Genomic DNA, 18,485 nt, shown 5'->3' with positions numbered 1-18,485 from the left:
CCAGAAAATACATCACGATTGATGTCTTATTATAATCTTGGTTACAAAAACGTGCGGGGTACGGGGAATGGTTGAGGGAATGTTCTATATATAGAAAATATATGCGTTAGTCCTTCCATTGGTTATCCTTCCATCTGATGGCTCCACCTGGGGCCACCTCAAACTTGATAGTAGACAGTATATGTCATCTTTAAAGTTGACTATTGGTTACTGCAACGTGTATTGGGTGGCACAACATTAAGAGGGTAATTCATACAATTTAGCGCACAAGTGGCGCACGCGGCTGGCGCACAGTGTGCGCGTGCGAATCCCTGCACCAGCCGCGTGCGCTAAAATCCATTTCCACGCACAGCGTATTCATGGATTCCAGCTACCAAAACCAGCCGTGGCGCACAGTGGCGCAGCGACCCTGCAGCAGCGCCAGTTACGCCCCCAAGAACGCCTCTCACGCAGGGAAAAGCCATCAAAATCCGCAATCCAGGGCAAAGGGCTGCGCTAACCCTGTACCAGCACGGCAAGCGGGCTACGTGTATCACTGGGGTGCGCGGGAAGTACCTCATGTCATTTCAGCTGGGTACGTGTATTTCAGGGGTGCGCTGGAAGTTCCACACGTGATTCCATCAGGGTACGTGTACATCAGGGGTGCGCGGGAAGTTTCACACGTGAATTCAGCAGGGTACGTGTATATCAGGGGTGCGCAGGAAGTTACCCACACACGAATGTCCTGGCTACGTGTATTTCGGGGTGCGTGGGAAGTTTCACACGCGATATCAGCAGGGTATGTGTATTCCAGGGGTGTGCTGGAAGTTCCACACGCGAATGTCCTGGCTACGTGTATCTTGGGGTGCGCGGGAAGTTTCACACGCGATATCAGCAGGGTACATGTATATCAGGGGTGCGCGGGAAGTTCCACACTCAAATGTCCTGGCTATGTGTATTTCGGGGTGCGCGGGAAGTTTCACACGCGATATCAGCAGGGTATGTGTATTCCAGGGGTGCGCTGGAAGTTCCACACGCGAATGTCCTGGCTATGTGTATCTTGGGGTGCGCAGGAAGTTTCACACGCGATATCAGCAGGGTACGTGTATATCAGAGGTGCGCAGGAAGTTCCACACGCGAATGTCCTGGCTACGTGTATTTTGGGGTGCGCGGGAAGTTTCACACGTGACATCAGCAGGGTACGTGTATTCCAGGGTTGCGCGGGAAGTATCACACGCGATTCCATCAGGGTACGTGTATTCCAGGGTTGCGCGGGAAGTATCACACGCAAAATCAGCAGGATACGTGTATTTCAGGGGTGCGCGGAAAGTATCACACGCGATTCCATCAGGGTACGTGTATTACAGGGGTGCGCGGGGAGCACCACACGTGAATTGCACGTGTGGGTCCTCCCAGGTGTTCCCTCTACACCCTCCACGGCCCCTGCAGGTGGCCCACACCACAGGGGCCTACCCTGCACATGTCCTGCAGGCACCCCATCCACCATGGCCATGCCCCCCAGCCAACCCACATGTCACCTTGCACTACTGCCCACCAACGCATGTCCCCCTGCACCCCCAGCCACCAGGGGCAGCCTCCACCAGGCCCCCACCCATGTCTCCCATCACCCCCACCTCCCAGCAGTGCAGGGGCAGCCTCCACCAGGCCCCCACTCATGTCCCCTATCAGCCCCACCCCCCAGCACTGTGGGGCACCTGCCAGCAGGCCCCCACTCATGTCCAACTCATGTTCCCCTGCACCCCCACCCCCCAGCACTGTGGGGCAGCTGCCAGCAGGCCCCCACTCATGTCCAACTCATGTTCCCCTGCACCCCCACCCCCCAGCACTGTGGGGCACCTGCCAGCAGGCCCCCACTCATGTCCAACTAATGTTCCCCTGCACCCCCACCCCCCAGCACTGTGGGGCACCTGCCAGCAGGCCCCCACTCATGTCCAACTCATGTTCCCCTGCACCCCCACCCCCCAGCAGTGCAGGGGCAGCCTCCACCAGGCCCCCACCCATGTCTCCCACCAACCCCACCCCCCAGCCACCAGGGGCAGCCCCCACCAGGCCCCCACCCATGTCTCCCAGCACCCCACCCCCCAGCAGTGCAGGGGCAGCCTCCACCAGGCCCCCACTCATGTCCCCTATCATCCCCACCCACCAGCCACCAGGGGCAGCCTCCACCAGGCCCCCACCCATGTCTCCCACCACCCCCAGCAGTGCAGGGGCAGCCTCCACCAGGCCCCCACCCATGTCTCCCACCACCCCCACCCCCCAGCAGTGCAGGGACAGCCTCCACCAGGCCCCCACCCATGTCTCCCACCACCCCCACCCCCAGCCACCAGGGGCAGCCTCCACCAGGCCCCCACCCATGTCTCCCACCACCCCCACCCCCCAGCCACCAGGGGCAGCCTCCACCAGGCCCCCACCCATGTCTCCCACCACCCCCACCCCCCAGCAGTGCAGGGGCAGCCTCCACCAGGCCCCCACTCATGTCCCCTATCACCCCCACCCCCCAGCAGTGCAGGGGCAGCCTCCACCATGCCCCAACTCATGTTCCCCAGCCAACATGTCATCACAATCTAGATCCCTGGTTCCTATGGTCAGCCTCCAAATGCAAAACACCCACCCGAGTATTGCATCCACCCACTTAGAAATGGCAATAACATGATAGAACACCAATTGCAATTTTGGAAACAAACACATGTCCCTCACATACACCCAATGGGTGTCAGTGAATCTGAAAACCCATATCATGATATGCATGAGTGCGCCGAGGGTGTTGTCCGTGTTGTTTCCCTGAGGAGCTGCAGTCTATTTTCTCTTTCTACTGGCGCGGAGGCGGAGCGACCAGTACAAAACATTCATTCACACGCGGAGCGTCGCGGAGTGCGGCGAGTGTGTTGTCTGTGTTGTTTCCCTGAGGAGCTGCAGTCTATTTTCTCTTTCTACTGGCGCGGAGGCGGAACGACCAGTACAAAACATTCATTCACACGCGGAGCGTCGCGGAGTGCGGCGAGTGTGTTGTCCGTGTTGTTTCCCTGAGGAGCTGCAGTCTATTTTCTCTTTCTACTGGCGCGGAGGCGGAGCGACCAGTTCAAAACATTCATTCACACGTGGAGCGTCGCGGAGCGTCGCGGAGTGCGGCGAGTGTGTTGTCCGTGTTGCACGTGGACACGGGGGCACTGAGCTCAGAGCCCTGATGGTAATTCAGTATAAGCCACATTCCGGGAACGGAAGCACTCCTGCTTTACAATTCGTATCTATGCAGGGACCCAGCACCTCTGGTCTAGAACACACGGCATACAATGAAGCAGTGCTGATTCAGAACACAAGTCCAAATGGTGGAGTTCATCCACTAACACAGCAACAGCAACAAATGTTAGCCGCCGGAGGAAAGGAGTCACCGGAGCAAATGGGCCTGCCCCCACCGGCAAGTGCCCGTGTTGTACGAAAAAGGACTTGTGTCTCAACCATGTCCTCTAACTCTGATGTTTTTTTAGATTGCTTGGGTAACAGCCCCCCAGTATCCTTGACACCCACCCCGCTAACTCCAAATATAATTATCGATCTGGAGGGTAACATGGATAAGGACGCAGCCATAGAGAGAGGTACAAAAAGTCTGTGGGTTTGACTACTGGGGCAGACTTGAGTGGGGCTATGTGCACAGACAATGTGGAAGTGGAAGTGGAGGCGATTAAGTCGACCAGTCCAACGTGCGCTGGCATCACACGGACTAGAGACACAACTGGTCTACCCCTAACCAACGTGGGAAACGCTGTCCAAAGCATCCCAACTCTCCAATCCTCGGCTTGTCAAGACGCTGTACTTACCAACAATTGTGACATCAGTGGCACAAATGTGCACAGCCCTGAGACTGAAAAGTCGATAATCTCCCTAGATCTAACAACAGGAGATTTGAATTGGAAAAATGTAACATTGGTAAACACAATGATTCAAGGAACTGAGCCTGACAACTCCCTTGACGAAGGAAACAGCTTTCATCTCCCAAGTGGAAAATTGTCAACAGATCAAGCAGGAAACCTGCAGATTTGCCCTGATTGGGATAACGTTAACTGCCTGTAGGAGGAAGCGGGCAGTCTCACGACTGGCGCTAACAGGCGTAACTCTATTGTGGTCGTTGACAAGGTTTTAAGCGACCTAAAAGAGCTTAATGCAAAATTTGGAAACTTGCATCATCCTGAACCAAACTTAGAACAACCTACAGAACAACCTTCAGAGTTCCCAAATGCAGATAGCCCACATGATCAGTCATGTGGGGCTCAAGGTATCAAACCTATGAATCTAGCACAACTACAAACTCCTGATATCAGACAGGATGAGAAACTGTATTCGTGGTTGCGCCCCCTGGCAAAAAGGAAGAGATTGTAATCTTTAACGGAAGAGTATGTACCGCATTCACAAAAGAGAATAACCAAGGAACCACAAACTGGATCTCCTTCCCTATTCTCCGCTGCTAATGACTTCTCTGACCCACCAACAAAGACCCAGACATTCTGGGGAGCAAGATTTAAACGGCCATGCTACAAACGCCAAAAGCCCACCCAAACATTAGCACAAACTCTTGCAAAAAAAAATTGCTGAAAATCTGAACACCATAATAATGGCGACTAATACCATATCCTTGGCACCTTATATAAAACTTTATGAACATCTGAACGACAATGCCAAGGACCAGACAACCGTATTAGCCATGATGAACACCCAAATGATGGCAATAGAACAAGAATTAACGGCGACCAAACAAATTTTGACCAATGAATATGCAAAATCTGATATGAATGTAAAGGTAATACTGGAGCACACCAAAAACAGTCAACAGACAAGCGCCTGTTTGCTGAGGTTGCCAGAGAAGCAACTGCCCTGCTGAAATCATCTAATGCGAAAATGCCAACACTGGATAAACATCACGCGACTGACGATCAGAGAAGAACTGCAGGTGAAAAGATGGACACAAATCCCAAAGAGAGAACAACTACAACTGAAGGAAACTATGGAACTGAACTAAGCTCTATGGCTGGAAACATTAACGATACCTTACCTGCAAACTCTATCACCATTGCGCCACCTCAAAAATGCAAACAAAAGGTGAAATACAGTAAGGAAGTGGAAGACAAACGATCATCAAAAGAGCAACATAGTGAAAGTAGTACACACAAGGGGATTACGGGAACCTTGCCGTCTGAACAAGCAACACAGTCCACACCTTCCAAACATATACCCATTACGATCTCAGATCTTGAGTCCAGGTGCACCAGTAATAGGAGCAAAGGGTGACACTCCCGGTCCAGCTGATACGGCAAATCAAACAGGCCATAATAAGACTCAAAGCCTACCCCCTCAAGGTCCAGCCAACGAACATGACCAAGTGGAAAATAGTGCAAAGGATATCTGTCTCATAGAAGAAGTATTTTCAATCTTCAACCGAAACAAACAGAATGCTGCCACAAAGAGTGTCTCGATTTATGAGGATTACGAAGAAGATCAAAGCAAAACGATACCGGCCACAGCCACTGACACACATACGGCTTCTCAACCGCCCTTGGCAAATATAAATATAGATCTACGTTCACCTACACATGGCAACATGGAGTCGGCTGAGTCGCCACAAAACAAGTATCCAGCAACAAAATCGACTGCCCCGGAAACAAGGGCTTTCACTTCTAACAACCAAAGGACGGTAACTGTCGATGTAAAGGAGCAGGAAGAAATCATCTCGAAACCTTTAACCATTAGCTGTGAGAAATTCCTCACCTTAGAAGCTAAAAGAATTCGAATCGCTAATGATAAAAGTTCTATGACCAATGAACCGGACGGAATATCACCCAATTACGATGCAAAGAACGATAAACAAGAATTCCATACATTAGAGTCAAAAAGAACTCTGATTCATGCAGTGAAATTTCAAGAAAGCCCAAACGTGCGAGCAATGAAGCATAACAGCGAATCACCTAAACAGGAGATAAACTCAAGACGGACTGGCAAATGTCACTCCACAACAAGAAAGATAAAATTTGATTGCTATAAACGAGGGGCAGAATCATCAGATGTACCGGCCAACAAGCAAACGAAGCGTCGACCCAAAATAGACAATGATCGGAAGAAATTGGGGAAATACCTTATACAGCTTGAAAAAATTGAAAAAGAAAAAGATGCTCTGATACTGAATCGGAAAAATGTGATGCTGTTACTTCACCACATACCGCAATTGAGGACGGTGGCCTCTGAGGACATTCAAATTGTGGAATTTGAAGACAAAAGTGGGCATGACCGTGTTATTTTACACATAGCATCAAAAGTTATCTGTGACTCACTATTAAACAGTAGCATCACTTTGAACTCCCTGGAGTTTGATATCACTGAAATTAATAAGAGCAATGAGCCGGAGGAGCCCAAGAAATGTATATGTCCCTTAGATGGCCGCTTACTTGCAACCAAAGGCCCCCTCAAGTCAGGGGGAGTATGTAAGGCCACGTGCAAGATAAATGAGTCGCCCCTTCGTGTGAGTGAGGACAAGCAGATCTTTGAAGATGAGCAGATCAAAATAACGATCAGTAAGACCGACAAAGTCGTTCAGCTAAGCTGTCCCAAACCCAGAGAGGAACAAGACTGGACCTGGGTTGCCAAAACCATCAACTGTTCTAACGAGAGCTAATGCCAGACGAGAGCTATTGCCAGAGACCATGTCAACAGGAGGAGATCTGTATTGCCTTGTGGAATACTAGAGGCCACAGACATTTGTTCAGTGAAATTCCAATGAACTTAGAAGACGTGGATATTCTGTGCCTACAGGAGACCTGGCTCTTGCATCTGCCTGTAGCTGACGGCTTCGAGATTGCTTTTAATACTGCAATCAAAGGAGCCAAAGGACGTCCTATGTCGGGGCTGCTCACACTTGTTAAACTTGAAAGTGGGATACGTATTTTATCTGCAAAAAATGTATCAGCATATATACAAGTAGTTGAGATTAAATTGCCGACACAGCAACCTAGAAATACAGATCAATTAACATTGATAAATGTCTATTGGCAACACACTGCTATGCAGACAGAAATATTTCTGGACCTAGTCACAGAAACAATCTCGAATATCAAAGACAATGGGACAGAATCCAAGATTCTGATTTGTGGCGATCTTAACATAAACTGCTTAAAAGATGACACTAAAAGTGACCATGCAAATGAGAAAGAGTTCAGAGATCCAACTATCTCCGAATGGTTACAAGAAATGAAAGCATGGAATCTGAAGATTCTTAATGGTGAAACGCCAGGTGATATTCCAGCACATTTTACATGGAAAAGGGACCAACAACAGTCTACCATCTATTACATGTTTGTGTCAGAGAGAATGAAACAGGATGTTGCTCGCTTGGACATTATTGAAATGGAGGCGAGCGATCACTGTATGCTAAAAACAACTCTGAAGATTCACCGTATAAAAGAGAACATCTCCTATCAATGTACAAATCTGACTGTGGCGCCAGGGCGCAATCGATTAAAGCTTACCCAAAATAAGTTAGAAAAGCTGAAAAAATCACTGGAGAATAGGTCACCCACAGGGAACATTGAATATGCCTCTCTATTGGAAACATATCGAGAGAAGCAAACTGTGAAGCCAAGACATTGACTTTACAAAATTACATACTTGGGACCGTGAGATTGTCACCAAAAAGAAAGACGAAACAAATGAGACAAACCTACAAGAATTGGTTGATTAGTCATAAACATGTTATGCTACAAAGAGATGCAGAAGTAATGATGGAAACAATAACCAAAAGGAACACCAGTGCATTTTGGACCTATTTGAACAACATAGCGACACCACAAGAAGCTATAATAAAAAACATGGTGTCGGAGAAAGATTGGGTCAAACACTACTCTGATACATTTTACAACAATAACATAACATGCAGCAAACCATCCAACCTGAGCAATGACTGGTCTATCAAAATAGATAAAGAAGACATACACAAAAATATCATGAGACTCAGCACATCCAGAGCCCCTGTACCGGACGGGCTTACAAATCAGATGCTAAAACAACATCCTGACTTATGGACAGACTTGTGTCACACTTTATTTTCCTCCATTTTGCAGGAGAAAAAGATTCCGACCACTTGGTGAAGCGCTATTATTGTACCAATTTTCAAAAAAGGCGCACGCACTGATCCAAGAAACTACCGCCCAATAGCCCTTCTAGATGTGCTGGAGAAAATATTTGCAACTCAACTCCAGATTAAACTGCTTAAATGGATTCAAGAATCTCAAAGTTATGATGTTCGACAGGCGGGATTTGTCAAGGGTGTCGGCTGTGGCCTAAATTTGGCAATCATAAATTTCCTTAAAATGGAAGCCATCCGTCAAAACAAGAAGATCTATATTGCGTTTGTCGACCTGTCCAGTGCATTTGACACCATCGATCGTGGAATGCTCTGGGATAAACTGGAGAAATGGAATTGTCCAGGAAACTTATTAGATCCTATTAAAGAGCTACACACCGACACGGAGATTAAAATCAGATTAGATGCTGGGGGGACGCTCAGTGAATCCATAAAAACAAACCAAGGAGTAAAACAGGGTTGCCCGTTGGCAGCGACTCTATTTGGCTTCTACCTGTCCGATATCGGAGAATCCATCGAAGCAGTAAACTCCAATCCACCGAGAATTAATGGAACGAGCGTAAACTGGTTGCTATGTGCCGATGATATCGTACTGCTCGATTTAACACCTATTGTACTGGGAAGAAAACTAAAGAGTCTGGAAGAATATGTGGAGAAAAATAAACTGAAAATCAATCCTGCAAAATCGGAAGTCATAATTCTACAAGATCTCACTCGAAATAACAAGCAAGTCAAAAGAAATAATTTGACCTGGAAACTGAACAAAGAAAAATTGAATTGCGTCAAAAAGGTAAAATACCTGGGAATGTGGATTACCAGCAACATAAATGATGCTCCGTGGGCCGAAAACGCAAAGCAAAAATGCAAACAACTAGCATGTCAAGGTCTGATAATAAACAAAAGATTTGGAAAGTTTTCCTTGCTACCTGTTTTAGCCCACTACAACCAAAAAGCAGTCCCAACATTGATTTATGGAGCAGAATGCGCTCTAGGAGTTGCCTCGAATCTATGGGGACAACTAGAAAATCAATACTGGAGGCGTACCCTTCAACTACAAAAAGGCATTCCAAGCGCATGTCTACGGTATGAACTAAATCTAATATCCATAAATGCACGAGTCTTGTGGAACATGCTATCGACCTACAGGAAAATAAATATTGACGAATGTACACCACAATTTGTAATATTACGAGACGCAATGGAAGGAAAACAGGAATCTGTATTGAAAAAATGGATTGACGCATGCCAAAGCCATCTTGCTGAAATAGGCACTAACTCGGAAATGCTGAAAACTAACCCAAACTATGTGAAAAAAAAGCTATGGGTACGAGATTGGTGTGCAACAGTGGACGATAGAAATCGCCATACACTGATTAAAGATGCGGCAACTGAGGCAAAGGACCAAAATAAAAACTGCAATACGTGGTAAAAACAGCTAATGCCAGACACAGAAGGATGCTCCTAAAATTCAGGTTAAATCTGTTTGACACAAGATCAAGTTTAGCCCTGAGATATCGGAAGCCTGATGCGATAGAGAGTTGTTGATTCTGTAATGACCACTCTGAGACATTAAAACATCTCACGTTATATTGCTCTGGTCTAACAGATTTGAGAACTGTGCATCTGAGCAAGGCAATTAACCAATACGCAACCCTATCAGGAGAGGATCTTTGGTTGAAATTTGCAAATCCATTACAGAAAGACGTTTTTGGCCTGACAAATTTCCTACAAAAATTGGAAATCTTATTATCAACGAAAATTAAGAGATATTATCTCAAGAATCGGAAACTACAAAAAGGCAGAGATGCCGAAACAGCAACCGGAGAGACTAACTGAAACAACATACACTGATGAGCGTATAGTAGCTGTGGTAAACGTGGACTGAATTTTACTCCATCGTGAATAGCCTCTCTCTTTTAGTCTGCTTCCGACACCTTTCTATGTGATGAATGGAACAAACTGTGCTAACTTGGGCCAATAGGGCTGTTTGGTAATCTCTGCCTTTTGTAAATGTATATCGAAGGGAAAATATTTCAAAAAGTTTGTATAAACTAAATGAAATAATAAAATAAAAAATAAAAAAAGATGTGCATGAAACCAATGAGATGATACTACACATTGAAGTTTGATCAAAAAATATGTATTAAAGCAAACATAAATTGAATCAAAAATAAACAAACAGAAATGGGAATGTAAAAAAATTAAAAGAAACATGTGCGTGAAAAAAAGCAAAACCAAAAATCATAATCCAAAGGAATGGTGTCCAAAGTCACAGTCCACAAAAGAAAATCCAATGGAAAATTATAATTGAAAGCCATTGCTCCATGGGTAAATTGTAAAAGAAAAAGAAAATCCAACAGTGAACTATGTACAGATGAACAAGCCAGGGTCCATTATCCCAACAAAAGAAATGAAACCTATCTAACAACACTAACTAATAAAAAAAATCTATATACAAAAATGTGGCCCATTGTCCAAAAGGTCCAAAAAAAATTCAAAAACAAAGGAAACCTAACACTAACTACATAACTATGTACAAGGGCAGCGGGCTAGTCTGACGGCTCACTTTTGGATGTCCCGGGCCAGGGCATCATCAAACCCCTGCTCAATGTCCCTGAGGAAGTCCTCCTCCATGGCCCCGAGGCTCCGCAGGGCCGTCGACATGTCCACCTCCAACCCCCTGCGGATTTCTTCGAGGCACTCGGCCCGCCTCAGGGCCCTCCGCATGGAGTTCTCTGCCCTGACCATCGTGAGCCATGCCTCTTCCGCCCGCTGCCGCTCCGCATCTATGGCGTGGCCCAACCGCTGCCACACGGAAGACACTGTCTGTCCTGGGTCCTCCTGCCCTCCGGCCGATGCCTGCCCCTCCGATGTTGAAGGCCCCGAGCCTTCATGGCTCCCACCACGTTGCTGCTGCTGCTGTGCCTCTGCCCCTGCACTGCCTCCTGCTGCCTGCACATCCTCCGCTGGCTGGGGTGCAGTCGTTGATGTGGCCACCCCTGCTGGACTCCCGACTGTGGCAGGGATGCTTCTTCCACCAGCCTGGCCACACCGTCAGAGGCAGCTCCACAGGGCACCCAGGTGACTAATGGGTGGGAAGATGGCACGGAGGACGACTGGCGCATAGGGGGTTCAGTTGAGGAGGGGGTCGCAGCAAGCCCCATCAAACGGAGGAATCCGGCCTGGGTGACCTGTCCCAGTAGGCCGACGCGGTCAACAAGCCATTCGAGATGACGTGCAGTCTCCTCATGAAAAGACTGCAGGTCACCTCGCATGGCCCGTTGACGCAACGCCACACCAGTCAGGACAGGCTCAACCCGGACCCGGATAGCCACGTCCACAGGCAGAGGAAGGCCAGTTGTTGTGAGCTCATCCCCTGCCTGAAAACAGGTCTGGACGTAGGCATCCCTGCTGGTGCAAGAAGATGCAGGGACAGGATCAGGGACAAGATTGCACACAGGCACCTCCGCGGCGGCTTTTGCTGCATCCTGACCCTGATCCTGCACTGCACCACTAGCACCAGTGGGATCCCCACCTCCAGACCCCATCTCTGTTGCTTGCACGGCCTCCTCCTCCACCAAACCCCCCACCAACCTGGATGACTCTGTGCCATCTTCCCCTGTTGGGCCCTGTGGGGTCCCAGCTGCCCCTTCTGCTGCCGAGGAGTCCAACTCCAACCTCCGCCTCTTGGACCTCCCCCCGGCAGCTGCCGCCTGGGACGCGGCACCGGACTCCTCACTCCCCGACGAGATCACAACATGGGAGGGGAGCCGGGCCTTGCATCTCCGGCTGGCGGTGGGATCCCCGCTGCTGTGCTCCACAGCACCTTCTCCGCCCTCTTCATCAGTTGACGCTGCAGACAGGGAGAAATAAAACACAGGCATCAGGGCACTGTACAATGGACACATACACACATGACAGTTGTACATGAGTGGCATTGGCAAACCTCAGACATGCCATCACAATCCCCAACACACATGTCATTTCAACTCGCACACATGAGCCATACCACAGCCATATCGCAACTGCCAGCACCATCCATATACATACACAGCATGAGCAGGCAAAGCTGAGCCAGACATCACATGCAACACAGGAAGTGCACTACACATGTACACACACCACCACACTTGCATGCATGTGTACACCTCTGCCAAGTGTCGCAGTGTTCAGATGGGCATCCATGTCACATCTGCCAATCAGGATTCCACATCCCGCTGTCACATGCATCCATGCTGCATCACTGTTGCACCCTTGTCAAATACACACAAATGCACATGTAAACAGTGCTGATACATGCAGCTGAAAACAACATACATGCGTGACATCACAAACATGTCTACTTACATACACATTCATCCAAACATGTGTGCCACACAACTGCATTTGGCATGCAAGCCTACACACACAAGCACCATCCATGTCTCCCACATTACAGCCCTCGCATGTGTTAGCCTCACGGCCCTGTACACCCCCACCCATACTCGACCCCATACAAACAGATGTGCAACCTGCACACTACTGAAACATCACCACACGCACAGCTCACAATCATGATGCATGTACACTTAACGCTCGACTCCAGACGGGTCTGCCTCTCAAGGACCCGGACGTGGAGCACTGGGGATATGCGTTCCAGGACCCTCATCTGATCTTCCGACAAGTGGCCCCGGCGCCCCTTAGCATCTGCTGCCTTCAAGAGGCGCCGGGCCTTGTTCAGGGTCCTGGACCTGAAGTCCTCCCAGCGCTTCTTGACATGTTGTAAGTCGCGGACTGCACCCCCTCCGCGTTGATGGCAGTCACAATGTCAGTCCAGATCCGAGTCCGTCCTTCCTTGTCGGCGCGGGAACTTCCGAAGAGGGCATCATACTGCCCCAGGACTTGCTCCACCAGGACACCAACTTCGGTGGCACTGAAGCTGGTGCCCCTCTGCCTCTCTGGCCGGGGGTTGTCAGTGGTGCCAGATGTTGCAGTGCCCGACATGACAACCCCAGAGGCAGGAGTGGGTGGGCAACTGGGTCCTGGGGCTGGGCTGTGGAGCGATGGAATCCCAGTCGGGAGTCTTCGGTTCCAGCAGGGGTGGTCACAGCAACAGCACCCCTGGCTGATGTGCAGGCAGCAAATGGCAGGGCACGTGGGCAGCAGGCAGTCAGGTGGCAGCGTGCTCGGGGCTCTGGGGGGCAGTAATTCGGCCTTCTGGGCAGGAGCGTGGTCTTCCGTGTGCTTATGCATGGCCAGCTTGATACGGAGTGATTTGGCACGTGAAAATTCTGCACGTCAGCGTGTAATTCGAGGAAAGGCCCTTAGCGCGTAAGCGCATCTGCACGCATACGCAATTTCATTGGACAGAAGGCCCCTCAAGCGCAAGCGCCCCTGTGACGTGACGCGCACAGGCGTGCATGGGCATTTCAGCGCGCGTGAAAAACTGCACATCCGCGTGTAATCCGAGAAAAGGGCTGATGCGCGTAAGTGATGTGACGCGAGTGGGCGTTTCCCTCAGCATGGGTTAAAGGTGAGCGGGCCCAGCAGTTCGCTGTACGTGCCTTTCGTGGAGACCGACGTGTGTTGCTGCTTCCTGTTGTTTCGCGCGCCATCACAACTTCACAGCTATCAAGGACGTATCTCTTCTTTTGGCGGGGGTATTGGCTACGCGTGTTTTTCTGCATCGCGCTAGTCAGACGGTGAGTCGTACTGTGGGAGGTTGAATCCACGCACGTAGGCTGCAGGGTTGCATGCACGGTTTTACTGCAGTTTTGGAGTGCCTGAGCGTTGCGTGACCCGTCACTACATCACCGGGGTCACATACAGCCTTGCAGGTGCAGGGGGGCTGTTAACATTTTGCTTCCCACCGCCTTCTCCCCAATTGCACAGGTCAATTGTGGTGTACACCCTCCATTGGTACCACTCCATCTGTGCTGGCACTACTACATCTGTGCCATGGTTGGGAGGCCACCAAAGGTGAGGGGCGCCTCAGCTGGGCGTCCTCCTTGTGGCGGGCGTGGTCGGGGACGTGGCCGTGGTGACCAGGGAATAGGGGGAATCCAGGGTGTCCAGGGCGGCCACAGAGGGGGAAGAGGCAGGGGTGCGCCACTTCAGCACAATGTTGTGCCATGTGTCGTTGCAGTCATGCCACCACCCCCTGTTGTTCCGGGGGATGCAGCTTCTGCATCTGGCACTGGCGCCCGTGTGACCCGGCAGTCCGTTCCATCGACTGCCACAGGCCCAAGGGTAGTGGTAGCTGCAGGTGCAGCTGTGGACACCGCCACCCAGGCTCAGGGTCTGCCAGCACAGGCTGCGTTTGCACTTGAGGAGCCCTTGGCAGATCTCCAACAGGCCAGGAGGGAAACCATAGGGGCAGGCTGGGCTGCTCAGACCAAGACACGTGTCCCTGGGGCAGTCATGTCATCTGCTGCCCCAAACAGCCGAGTGTTGGCAAGTGCAGGGGCAGATGCACCCAACAGCACCCCAGTTGTGAGTCTGCCAACCAGGACTGTTGCGGTCAATGACCCTGCCACAGCTGATGTTGCTGCGCAGGGTCCATTAGTGGGCATCCAGCTGCCACTGACACAAGTCAGGCCTTTGGTCATCCCTCCACCTGCCACTCCCTTGGCTCAATCCACCGAACCCACTGGCCATACTGGTCAGGGCGGCATTAGCCAGCCAGTGTCTGCGCCACAGTCCAAGAGGAGGAAGGTTGCACCTGCAGCACAGGCTGGGACCCCACACACAGCCACGACCTCCTGCACGTCGAGGAAGAAGCCTTTCTGCAAGCAGGAACTGGACTTCCTCATGGACTACGTGCGGGGCCACAGCCGTGACATGCTAGTGGGTGCCAATAGTCAGACTACGGCTGCCCAACGTGACACCCACTGGAAGCATGTTGCGGAACATGTCAGTTCATTCGGCCATGAGGTGCGCACGGCGCAAGAGTGCAAAAAGCGTTGGAATGACATCAAACGCAGCACTAAGGCTAAGCGTGCCTCTAATTACAACTTGACTCTGGTGACTGGCGGTGGGCCTGCACCAGAGGAGGAAGAGCTCACTCCGCATGAGGCACTTGTTGCAGAGTTCATACCACCTGAATTGGTCGAAGGAGTGGGAGAGATGCTGGACTTCGATGCCCAGTCCAGTGAGTGTTGATGCGTGTTTGTTGAGGACGTGTGTGTTTCAATTGTGGGATGTGTTGTGCATGATTGCCACTACATGTGACGTGTACATGGTTCTGATGTGTAAGAAATGCAATGCTTCCGTCATGCATGTCTCCTCTGCCTGCATGCGGGGACTCCATGTAGGCATGCTCCCTTGCCCCTCCTCCGCCACTCTGCACCCCAGTTCCACCTTTGCACTGGTGTTCTTCAATATTGCCAATGTGTACTTTCTTGTTCATGCGTCCTGTGTAGATGCTAACTTCCAACGTAGAATCTGCCAAACATATGCCGTGTGGTACAGCCTTAGTACTTGATGCAGGGTATCTCACTTGTACTGTGCATAGGTCAGATGTCCCGCAGGGACATGAGTGCCCATTCATGCTCCATGTGCATTGCACGCATGCCCCTATGTGTCCTTGACTGGATGATCACTGTAATACAAGTCCTTGGTTACATACATTGCCTGCCATCTCATGAGCCTTCCCATGTCAACTGTGGCTCAGTCCTGCATTGCACACATGTTTAGGGTCTGACAATCTGTGTGGCTCAGAGGCCTCAGCCTGTTCAATGGCCAAAGACTCTGTCCAACTGTTGTTGTGTCTTCTTCACACATGGGCGGAATCCAGAGTTTTCATCATGTGTCCTGCTTACTGTCCCAGCATCATTTGCAGTGTTGTCACTTGAATCAAATTAAGCTGTTGATGCCAGTCAACACTGCCTGTCAATACACAGGTGTATGGTCAGCCTTTTGATACCATGCTAGGCATCCCTGCTTTGGTACTGGGGTGGAGGGGTGCTTGGCTTCTAGATATGGTACATATTGAATGCACAATGCACGTGATGTCTGAATTTGACATTGCACTACCTTTACATTTCCTGGCACACACCATGGAGTCCTTGTACATGTAGGTAGCGAGTGGCGTATGCATTTTCTGCACTGCATAGACCCACTTCCATGGAAACTACCACCTTTCAACAGGTCTGATCACAGAAGCAATTCAAAGTTGACCTTGCATGCATGCCAGGTTATATGTTGTGTGTCACATGTCTGCCTGATGCGTTTGCTGTCGGTGTGTGTGTGTGTTGTGTGCTTCTGACATGTGTAGTGACCTTTTTTCTCTCTATTTTTCAGGTGATGATGCAATGGAGGCGGAGGATGGTGTTGTCATGCCAGACACAGGGTTGTTACCACTACATCAACCCGGCACTAGTGGGGGTTGTGGGGTGGTAGGCCACGAAAACCCCCAAGTGCTACAGTCCATCTTGTCTCTGGCTGCCTATGAGTCCAGCCTTGATGACGACTCTGACGTCCATGTTGAGTTGGATGAGCATCAAGTCCATGTGTCAGGGGTGAGTGATTCTGATGTGGACACTCCTCTGTCTGCGACACCTGCACTGAGGGATCAGACAGTCTTGGTTCCTCCGCCCGTGGCGGATCGGGACGCAGGGTCACCCTCCACACGAGTCACTGATGTGCCTGGGACATCACGTCGACGGGGGCATGTAGTCGTGCAGCCGCGGGCGGTGCCAACACAGCGAGGACCCCCGGTCCTTGGGTCCCGCAGGGGTCAAGCCCAGCAACGCTGTCGCCGCGCGCAACCGCAGTATACTGAGTGGGAGCAAGACATGACTGCCAATTCAGAACGGCAGGGGGCAGCAATGGAGAACATCGCTGAGAGCATGGAGCGTGTGACCCGATCTGTGCTCCCCCTTGCTAGACAGGTGCTTCTCCAGCAGCAGGCGGCACAGTCCACGGCCCGCTCGCTCAGGCTGGGCATGGCGGCCTCAGACAGGGCACGCCAGGCTGAAATGTCGTCTCTGAGTCAAGCAATTGCTGCTCACGCAGAGGTGAACATGGATGCCCTGAGGGAGGAGTATGCTTCCCTCAGATCCACTCTGGATGTCCTTATGATGTCCCAGAGGCAGCAGGCAAAGGAGAGGTTTGCACAGCTTGAGCGTACCATCTCGGCTGAGCTACAGGCTTGCTGGGTAGGTGTAGCGGTTGTCCAGCCAGGCCTTGCAGGAGGAACTCCGTGTTACACGTGCTACCTTGCAAGAGGAAGCACGTGTAACACGTGAGGTTCTGCATGCAGACCTACGTCACATCGCCACACAGAACCAGGCTCACCCATCCGGCAGACTTTCTGCCGACGAGGGGCAAGCTGCGGCTAGGCGTGGCCAGGCTACTGTGCCACGTCCTCCTTTCCAGGATGAGCCAGACTCGGACGACCATCTATCTCCCACATAGGTCGGGCTGTGCAGGCGTTGAGCCCATGGAGGTTTTTGTTTTGGCTCAGCATCATCACATGTGGATGTTGAGCAGCACCCTGTACCTCCCCCCTCCTGCGTGCCTCCCCTCCCACCCGGGTCGTATGTGGCCATTTTTGATTTTTCTTTTAGTTTAGTTAGTTAAGTTTCTGTTTGATAGTTAGTTTAATTAGGTAATGTAGGTTTTCCATAGTTAGTGTAATTAGTTAATATAGTTTAAAATTGCTTGTCTATTGTGCTTTCATGTGATGGTGCGGTGCTTTGTGGCTTTTGAAGGCATCCACTGTCTGTTCCAGCTGGGCCCTTCAGGCTTGTCTTGTGTATGTGTTTGCAGCTTGGGGTCCTTGACTCACATATGCCACTCCTGCCTCCCTTTTCCATGGGCTCGCAAGGATGGTTCGGTGTCACAACCTTTTACACAAGGGCTTTGGACTGTCATATCTGTGGCATGTCTGGTGCTGTGTGACTTGTGTTTACACCCCTAGTGGGGATGATTTTGGTGTTATTGTCCACTGTTCAGCTTTTGCTAGATGTGGTGTTTCATGATTAATGTGTACATTCATTGCTATGCATTGTGTAGTATGTTTCTTATCTTTACTGTACACGTGCTCGTTGCAATTCATGCTGTAGATAGTGTTCCACACTTTGGATGTGAAAGACGGACTGATGGTGTGATTTATGATGTGACTCTCTGACATGGTCAAGTAATGAGATGCCTGAAGAGACACACACAGATGACTTTGAAGCATTAATCATGTGTTTCATGCCCTTTCTGCAGGGGGATGAGCCTCCAGAGCACCTTTGCCAGCAGACATGGCCCATTGGATGACGGAATTCTGGACACGTTTGTTGGTGCCCACATGCACATGTGTGCACAAGCAGAGGCACAGGGATTGCAGACCTACATCCTAGAACTGCTGACGTGTTCCAAGGAATTCCAGGCAAGG

The 18,485-nt window shown here is 50.4% G+C and overlaps 1 protein-coding gene across 1 annotated transcript; it reads left to right on the top strand.

The window, feature by feature from the left end:
• The first annotated feature begins 6,657 nt into the window (after window positions 1–6,657).
• On the top strand, window positions 6,658–7,629 carry LOC138480526 (exodeoxyribonuclease-like). The gene has a single exon (XM_069612282.1). The coding sequence runs from the start codon at window positions 6,658–6,660 to the stop codon at window positions 7,627–7,629; it is 972 nt and encodes a 323-aa protein (XP_069468383.1).
• The last annotated feature ends 10,856 nt before the right edge of the window (window positions 7,630–18,485 follow it).

Source organism: Ambystoma mexicanum, chromosome 5p, assembly GCF_040938575.1.
Source record: "Ambystoma mexicanum isolate Mex_15411 chromosome 5p, UKY_AmexF1_1, whole genome shotgun sequence".
NCBI lineage: Eukaryota > Metazoa > Chordata > Amphibia > Caudata > Ambystomatidae > Ambystoma > Ambystoma mexicanum.
This window is presented reverse-complemented; position numbering and strand designations above follow the sequence as displayed.